Source organism: Portunus trituberculatus, chromosome 18 (genome assembly GCF_017591435.1).
Source record: "Portunus trituberculatus isolate SZX2019 chromosome 18, ASM1759143v1, whole genome shotgun sequence".
In the NCBI taxonomy this organism is placed as follows: Eukaryota; Metazoa; Arthropoda; class Malacostraca; order Decapoda; family Portunidae; genus Portunus; species Portunus trituberculatus.
In genome coordinates, this window is record NC_059272.1 from 13,493,049 (window position 1) to 13,503,048 (window position 10,000).

A 10,000-nucleotide genomic window follows, 5' to 3' on the forward strand; every position below is an offset into this window, starting at 1 on the left:
AGTAGGCTGAGGAAGGGAGGCATTGAGGGACAGGTAATGCTCCATCTATTACGTAACCGTACAGCTTCATATCTCACCAGAGTGCAACAATGTAATAAGCTTTGGGAGATGCATAATAGTCTGGGAACACCTCCATAATAGGTCTGGGGACACTTTGTGGCTGGGGAGAGCTTCTGTGACTGGGGAGGGAAGTTTCTTTGGCTAGGGAGAGCTTCTGTCGCTGAGAGAGAGCTTTTGCGACTGGGGGAGAGCTTTTGTGGCTGGGGAGAGCTTTCGTGGCTGGGAAGAGCTTCTGTGGCTGGGGGAGAGAGAGTTTCTGTGGCTGGTGGGAGCCCTTCTGTGGCTAGGGGGCGTGGGGCTGATACATCATTGGCGCGTCGATTGGAATGCTATTCTTGCTTCGGAATGAAGTGATTGGTTTGCGCTGGAAAATAATGGTATTGGCTTGACAGGGACGAGAATATGAGAGGATATTGAGATGGGACAGTTTCAAAATGTTTCAGCACTTTACCTCGACTATATACTTACTTTTAAATACACAGTCTGATTGAAGTTACTTGGATGGAGGCTATAATGTTTCAAGCGTGTTTCTATGACTTGTGATAGTTCAATAAGACTTCTACATAGTTTCCAAATTTTACAGCACTTTACCGCGACTAGTTACTATCAAAAACACAGTCTGATTTAAGTTACATGGATGGAAGCTATTGTTTTAGAGCGTGTTTCTATGACTTGCCATGATTTAACAAGATTTCTGCACTATCAGCGAGAAGAAACACCATTGCAAACTTGGCTAATTATATAAGTGACCTTTGAATATACCGATTGTGGGGAAATTCAGCGCTTCAAAATACGAGTCGTAGCTCTTTCTCTAGCGAGCATGCGTTGTAATATTTCACATATGACGCAACCCCACATAAAGGCTGATTGACTGAATGAACATTTTGGTGCCGCAACGAGAGAGAGAGAGAGAGAGAGAGAGAGAGAGAGAGATGCTGTCTGATTTGTCAAGGTTCCTGGTATTGACACCTCACCACCACTAACGCCATAGCTCCATCACCACCTCATTACCGTGTCACCATTTCCGCCTCATGGTCAACATCAGCATTTCATCTCACCATCACTATTAGCACCACCATTACCAATACCAAAGCCATGTACATTATCACCCAGACACCTCATAATCACCACAGTCATGTCATCTTCACCATCATTGAGGCACGCACCTGTTCTTGGCACCAGCACAAAACTATCATCATCTTCGTCATCACTACACCAACAGTACATTGTCACCTCAGTTACTGAATCACCACTACTACCTACTATGTCACTATTTTTGCACTGTCACCATCATCATTACGAGTTCCTCACCATGCTTCACTTTATAGCAACTCAGCCACGTGTACTTGGTGATTCATTTACTCGGTCTGAAATGGTTTTACTAACTCTCTTGTAATACACAGAGGTAATCTTCGTCTCTCTCTCTCTCTCTCTCTCTCTCTCTCTCTCTCTCTCTCTCTCTCTCTCTCTCTCTCTTTCTCTCTCTCTCTAAAACGCTTCTGAGCAGTATCTCCACTCTTCAAAAGCCTATACTATAGTTGAAATTACCCGAATCTATATTTCAACTGTTCATTTTTATGGTTCTAGTTACATTAAAAGATTTTTATGGTATCGACAGGAAAAATACTAATAAAAAGGCACTCCATCATCTCTGTGGCCTTTGAGAATAGTCGTGGCGAGAGAGCAAAGCGTATCAGAATGGCCTATGAGGATTTGGTTGTGTACTGTGCGTGATATTTCAGCTTCACCTATAGATCACTGTGTGGGAAATCTGAGCGTCTTATGGAAGGACAACACCTGGATGGCAGAGATATCAAAAGCAAGCAAAACTAGAGTAGATCTTTACAACCCTCCCCCCCTTCACACGCGCACAAATGCATCTTCCTTTACCTCTTCGTCCCACGTCACATACACCGCCTATCCCATGCACTTCCTTCCCCGTCACACACACACACACACACACACACACACACACACACACACACAGAGCACCTTTCGTCACACCATTACCTACTCCTGCGTGAATAAACCCTTCCCTACCACGCCCTTGCATTTCCTCAACCACACCAACGGCCCGCCACGCCTTCCCGCCCTTCCTGGGACACTCAATGACGTGGGAGGCTCGCCGGTGACAATGCCCTTGGACGAGTATTAAAGGTGCGAGACTATGTGGCCCTTAGATCAGCGCGCCTGCGAACAAAGCGAGTAAATTAACCTCTCAGCGGCCGTGAGGAATAATCTTTACTTAGACTTCCTCCTCTGCTGCTGGTGCGGGGTCGGGTCTGTCTAGGCGAAGGCAGGATGGTGGTGGTGGTGGTGGTGGTGGTGGTGGTGGTGGTTGGGTTCCTGTATCTATTCCACACTATGCGTCCTAGATCTCCCAACCCCACCTTCGCCCCCTTTTCTTCTCTTCCTCTAGCTTCCAAACTGCTCTTTCTCTCTCTCTCTCTCTCTCTCTCTCTCTCTCTCTCTCTCTCTCTCTCTCTCTCTCTCTCTCTCTCTCTATCTATCTATCTATCTATCTATCTATCTATCTCTCTCTCATTATACAGACAAAAAACGTCCCACGCACTAAAGTATAATTCATCGTAATAAGTATAACAGTAACCACTTCTCTCAGTACTGAATAGAAATAACTCTTAAGCATAGTATGGAAAAGGTGCCAATTCCTAACCTAACCTGACCTATGTAAATCTAAACGTTCCTAATCTGATCTAACTTAACTTATTCTTATCTAACCTAACTTAGCCTAACTTAACGTAACCTAACCTAATCTAATCCTACCTAACCAAACTTAACTTAACCTCATCGAGTGTAACTCATTCTAACCTACTTTAGCCTAATCCTAACCTTGACCTAACCTAACCTAGTTTAACCTAATCTGACACTAATATTTCCTGACCTGACCTAACATTATCCTGCTTCGTTTCCCCCCATTCGTTATAGCATTATGTCATCCAGTGGCGTAATTTCATCACAAATTTAGTTAACATATGAAGAAAAACCACCCCAGCATACCAATGAACTCTCTTCGATCAGTAATAATGAGTTGTGGTGGGAGGCACAAAGGGTAGGAAAGTAATTAAACCTTACCGGTATATTGAAAGGTACTCAAGAACAAGGTAAAGAGCAGTACATTAATCAGTAAAGCGAGTGGCACAGTACATAAGGCAAGGCAAGGTTAGATTAGAGAATAAAAGAAGCAAGACATGTCAAGTGAAGTCCAAGTACAATTTAAGAGTCAGAAACAAGAGAGGCCGTAAAGACCTGACAGAAGGGAACTGAGTGAGACAGGCCAGGGCAAAGCTTTCAGAAGGGGTGAGAGGATAAGTAAAACTACTAGACTAGACCCAGATCATGTGTAGTTGGATTCAGGATGAGGCAAAGGGAGGGCAGGAAGGCAGAATACAGCTGGACACGGGCACTGCAGAGAAAACAGCAGTCCCTGATGGCAAAGGACATCCCTGAAGCAGACCTTAAAGGGTATAGCTCCGGCTCCTACAAGCGCCTCCTCCTCCTCCTCCTCCGCCTCCCGTCACCACCGCCACCGTCACCACCTCGCCCTACACCGTGTAAACGAGTTCGTGAATTTCTCATCTAAGTGATCTCCACTTCCCTGCTCACCCTCAAGGCACACTTGCTTCAGGCCTGTGCTCCGTCACCCTCCTCGCACCCACCGCCGCGCACACCCAAAGTTACGCAGTTTCTTGCATCTGTTGAGAGAGAGAGAGAGAGAGAGAGAGAGAGAGAGAGAGAGAGAGAGAGAGAGAGAGAGAGAGAGAGAGAGAGAGAGAGAGAGAGAGAGAGAGAGAGATTATACCTATGCAAAAACTGGGTTTAGTCCATTGTGTAGCGTTTTCCACCCACGCCGCCCACGAATCCCGGCTCTTTCCTCTGAGGTGGGTGGATGGTGAGAGAGATCAATAGCTTGGAGACGCGGGCGTGATGCTGCTCCCCGCCCACACCCATACTACACACTACTCCCGCCAAACGGTACACCTACACCCCATCCCAGCAAAGACACCCTGTACCGGTAACTCAAGTATCTCGATATCTACTCCCTCGTTCCCCATCCCCATTCCCCCAACCCATCCTCCCCCTCCCTCCCTCCTCCCTCCTCCCTCCCTCTCTCTCTCTCTCTCTCTCTCTCTCTCTCTCTCTCTCTCTCTCTCTCTCAAATTCCACCCGCCGCCACGCCTCCTTTTTAGCCTTCACCATCAACACACCCGGACTTTAAGCAGCTCTATCTCAGTACCCCATACAACACACACACACACACACACACACACACACACACACACACACACACACACACACACTAGTGCCTTTCCCCAGTCAGCGTGTCCCACTACCACAACACTAACACGCAATCCCAACTCCACCCATGCTTTCTGCACTCACTCGGGTGTACCCTCGGCTTGTCATCGTTACTCTGTAGAGAGAGAGACGCGAGGCGTATGCTGTGCCAGCAGAAACCCAGCCACGGGAGCTACCATTCTCCGGCGCTGAATGGGAAATATAAGCTTGGTAATGGATACACACACAGCTCCACTTCATCCGAGGAGTGAATTCTCACAAAATGAATATCTCTCCACTAAAAACTTGAAAGGAATCTGCGAAATGCCTGAAATCAACTTTACACTAAATGCCTACTAAGCTACTTCACCTTTTTCACAACCACGTGCCGAGCATACTGTTCAGAAGATACAAAGCACTTTTGATTACATACATATATATATATATATATATATATATATATATATATATATATATATATATATATATATATATATATATATATATATATATATATATATATATATATTGATGAGCGCGCACACACACACACACACACACACACACACACACACACACACAGATAGATAGATAGATATAGATATAGATTTCTTTCCCTACATTACTAAACATTCTATGTCTCCTAATTGTTTTTTGTTTTCTTTCAGAACCGACGCCAGAGTTGCTGCACCACCAAAATCCCTTCCTCTCTTCCCTTCCCTTTTTCATCTGCCCGCCTCCGCACCCCTCCAGCCTACTGCCAACCTAGCACCGTTCCGCATCTCGCTCCAAGCAGCTCCCCTAACCTCGGTGTTTGTGACGCGGAGGAGCGACTCCTGTCCATTAACCCCGAGGGAGAGTGCTGGAGTGAGGGCATGATAGCTGGCAAGAAAACAGAAGGGTCTGTGGAGACTTGTCAGCGAAAAGAAGAGAGAAAGGCTGAGAGAAAAGCGAGAAAAGTCGATCACGGAGGGAAACAAAACAGTTGGGTACAACGTACTCTGAGTGAGGCACGAGCGATTGAAGCGAGAGTGAGAGGACTGATTCTCCAATCTATTTGTCGACGATTAGTTGCAAGTAATCACCGTCACCTTACCAGTCCCCCGAGGAACGACCCACGAGAACTACCAGCAAGGAGTGGTACCTCCATCCCCCACCTGCGGCTCCTCGTATGTTGGATGTTGCCCACTCGGTTCAGAGGTAAAGCTTCATCTCCTACTTCAAATAAAAGGGGGATGTGTTGTTGTTCCTTAAAGGCTTACGGTGTCGAGGAGAGTAAGCATCGCTGCCCTCTCGTCCACACTACGCACCAGTACCACGATCCCAACAATAACTGCCAAAACTACAAGCTAGTAGTAAAGGCCAAACAACTAGACAAAGATCAAATTAAGGTTATAACCTGGGAAAGTACTGTCATTCGTCGGCTAAGAGGCAGAGTGACCTACTGGGGTCAAAGACAACGGAAACGCTGTAAACTAAATAGTTTCTCGCTGTTTAGGCGACGTCACCATCTTACTACAACCAGTTCAAAGACGAGTGCAAATATAAAGTTCTCTTACAAGAAACTATATTATTTAGAAACTTGCAATAAAGAAGATTGGAGACACGTCCACACCGCAGATCCAGGCACAGTGGAAGGCATCGGTAAGCCAGTGTTGTGGGCGAGTGGAGCGGAGGGCGGCCAGCAGAAAGGAGATAAGGCTCCTGATTCTCATGGCCGACCGTGGTGGGCTGTCAACGGAAGTAATAGCGAAAGTGGTGACGATCCTGGCCATTGCACAAGAAAGTATGCCAATGACTCTAGGGCAATACATGACGCCGCCACCAAAAAGTCGCCACACAACAGGAGTTTCGACGTCTACATCTCTAGACGGAAAGAGTTGTACAAAAGTAACGAAGGTTTGCAGCGCAGTGCGAGTATTGATCAAAGTAGAAGCGACGACGACAATTTCTTCAGTTTCATCAAGTACAGAGACAAATCACCGAATAGAGGAGCCAAAACCGAAACCATTTCCAGTAGTAGCGAAGACCCAGCGGCTGACCTTAAGACAGTGCTTAGATCAAGGTCAAATAAATTTTCCGATAGGAAAAGGTCCAGCACTGGCAGGCGCACTGAAGCTGGTCACAAGCGATCTGGAGGCGAGTCTAATCGGTCGAGACGTAGACAAGCTAAGAAGGTTGAACGGTCGCCCAGCAGTCGCTCCTCCAGCTCGTCAAGATCTGGATCAGCTTCACGCGCCAGGGCGTCAGGAGGACTTACTCTTTCATCTACCTCTCGTATAAAGAAAAATAGAACCCCCAAAGAGACTAACGAAACTTTTCTTCCTTTTGAAGGTAATTGCAAAGATGATACTAAGGAATTTCTTAGAAAACTAGATAGTATCCTCACTGACTTGGTGGAAAACGAGAAGAGAAAAATCAGCAGTTACGGCTTGCCGAGTGTACAAAACTCCACGGAGGGAGATGTTCCATTGAACAGGACGTCCAAGAAAAAAAGTCACAAACATAAACATAGAAAGGCGAACAAGGAGCCAGACCAAGCACATATAGAAAAGGAAAAGGAAGAAGCAAGTCCCAGTCTGCAGCAACTACGGGCAACTCTCAGAACAGTTCGATTGAGGAAGAGGCCCACACAGCCCACAGCAGACGTCTTGGATACACATTCTCGATGTTTTACCGAAAAGCAACCACACAATCCACGCATTCTCAGGTCCCAGCAAGGCTCACAGCTGCTCTCACATCGCTGCTACCAGCCGCCCAGACGTAGGCAGCCACGCTCACACTTACAAGACAAAAGTTACCCTTCAGATTTTTATTCATCTGATGAAGACAAAACGCCACTCGAAGGAACATGTCAGGATATCCCACAAAAGCAGCTTCTTGACGACACTAATGGAGATGACCAACAACAGCACGCAAGTAGTTCTCACAAAGAGAATGAAGACGATATTTGCTATGGCACTGACCACCACGGCTCTCAGGGCCCACCGGTCCGGCGGTCCACCACCAGCCCGTCTCATTTAACACAACGCTTAATGGAGGCAGCTGATTCAGGGGACCATAGCGTGGACAGTGCCTACACAGGAAGTCGCGGTGCCACACCCGAGAGTATCCTGTATCCCAGCGTGAAGCCCCGCCGCACTGGCAGCAGCCTTAACACACCATTCACTGGAGCTCGGCCGCGCCCGTCACGCTTACCCCGTTGCTCTCCTAAAGCAGAGCGACTGCAGCAACTCAAAAGAAATATCTTGAACGATATTCGAGAGGGTGGCCTGTACAGTGATGAAAGCATCAATTCTCTCCTTGAACAATATCGCAGACGTTATTGCCATTTTCCCTCTACAGATCTTGCCTTGATAATGCGGAGCATTCAAGATGATCTGGGGGTTAAACCTCGCCCTGCAGAGTACCTTTACCAGATCTTGATCGCCTCTGAGGACGATCACTCACCCTCGTCCGCTCATAACACCACTGCTGCCACGACCACAGACACCACATCCCTGACGAAGGTTCCATCTCCTGTCAAGCGTGGTACATTTCATGTGCAACAGAAAGGTGGAGAGCAGCAGACCTGTTCTGCCCCAGCACTCACGCCAATCCTTAACATTAACGAAGGCGCCTCTTTCTCTGGCCAGGAGGAAGCTGACGAGGCGTGGGCCAAGTCGGTGTTGGGGGAAGTGGCACCGGAATTGGTCCAAGAGGCGAAAAAGGAGGCGAGACAGAGACACCAAGATGATGATGGTGATGCGGAGTGTTCCACCTACGTTGCTGATCTGTGTCATCAGCTTCAGTTAAACATATGAATCAAAATAAATACATATTTTGATCAATAAACAAGAATCAAATACCTCGTTGTAAGTGCGCTAAGGATTTTCTTCTTAGCTATCCTGAACCTCGCTCAGCCCAAGGCCTGGACAGTTCCTGTGTGGTGTGCGGTTGACACAGACCGTGCATGCTCGTGGCGATAGTGTAATATTAATTTCAGATGGGATAAGTTCGATGATCTCAGCACTTTAGAGAGTAAGATGCGACGGATCGAGTGGTCGCCCAAACGTAAATCGGAAAAAAAAATATGAAGCAGTGGTGCATGAAGATGGCGGGGTGCAAGCCTCTTATAGAGGTTTAGTTCACTCTCGCCGAGTGGTTTGAAGCTATATTGCGTGTTACTCTCATTCTTATCTTTCGCAGCCTTTGTGAGGAAAAATATGATGAGTGGTACGGACAACATCGCGCTTAGACTACACGAGTGTGGCAGCGATGTAAACGTGAAATGGCAATAGTACTTAATGACGTCAACAATAATATGAATTATATATAACATTCTTATCTTTGTAATTATCCTTTTTTCATGGTCATTATCATTATAGTTATTATTAATATCAATATTATTATCATTATCATTATTATTATCATTATTATTATTATTATCATTATTATTATTATCATTATTATTATTATCATTATTATTATTATTATTATTATTATTATTATTTATATAGGTAAACCAACAAAAATATTCAGGTGCCTCTGACAGATGCAGTAATGCAATAAATGCGTGTTGTTCGAGTCTGAGGAAATCATTGTTGCAGGAAATAATTACCAGTGATGGACTGTCAGCACAAATATGGAGCTGAGAGACGCCTACGTGACGCCTTCTTAGCTTTCCGAAGCGCCATCTGCAGAAGGGTGATCATAGGGGCGCTGCGCCGCGCTGCGCTGCTCCCTGCCTCGTGTTGCCGCAATAAACTAAGTTGTTGTTACGTGTGTTACGTCAAGGCCTGCCTTTGGGAGGTTCTGTTTGTTACAAGCAATTGTTTGATATAAATTTTATTTTCTCAGTACCCCTACTGGTTCCCTATGTCCGCCACACAAATGGTCCTAAAGCCTTCCTCGGGACTGTCCTCATACACGACATTCTTTATCTATAGATATAAAACGCTGTTGCGTTGTAGTTACACGACGACATTGTTAGCTTCTGATTAAACAGTTAAAAGGCCGCACAAAATACATATAAACACCTGTTCATGAAGAAACTAATCCACTGCCTGGTGACACACACACACACACACACACACACAACACACACACACACACACACACACACACACACACACACACACACACCTGCATTGGTGGTAGATAAGTGTAACATATTCCTACGATTGCATTTAGTAAAGAATGTAAAATTCTCTGAGTAAGATTCATTAAGGAAGAGAAAATCCTTTATGAAGCAGAAACAGTATTTTACTCTTAATATTAGCACAAGGTGTCATGGATGCGAAACATATTTTCTTATACAATTACAAATGATCAAAGTGTTGAAAAGTACTGATAAAAAAGTAGTTATCTTAGAATAAAGTCGCACTGACATTAGATAGGATATAGGTATAGTACTGTACTTTCCGTATCAGATTTCCAGTTTCCCTAAGACCAGGGCATAGTTATCCCGGCGCAAGATGCCATTTGGGCAGGCGGGATTACACCTCTCCGAGAGCTGTTTGGAACTATTTGTCAGGATTCTGGTGAACTTAGTACTCATCATTATTTTAACTGTAATGTCAACGGTATTGGAGAAACACTCCTATATGCAACACGGGGCAATTAGGTCTTGATAAGTGTTGCTACACACACACACACACACGCA

At 45.6% G+C, this 10,000-nt stretch overlaps 1 protein-coding gene across 2 annotated transcripts in view; it reads left to right on the forward strand.

Moving 5' to 3' along the window:
- The window catches only part of LOC123505444, a 50,877-nt gene that overhangs the window by 40,047 nt on the left and 830 nt on the right, over nucleotides 1–10,000 (forward strand). For both annotated transcript variants that reach the window (XM_045256732.1, XM_045256733.1), the window contains exon 3: nucleotides 5,025–10,000. This exon is cut by the window's right edge and continues 830 nt beyond it. In XM_045256732.1, the coding sequence (XP_045112667.1) occupies nucleotides 5,025–8,159 (3,135 nt within the window). In that variant the 3' untranslated portion in view covers nucleotides 8,160–10,000. The remainder of the gene's footprint in view (nucleotides 1–5,024) is intronic.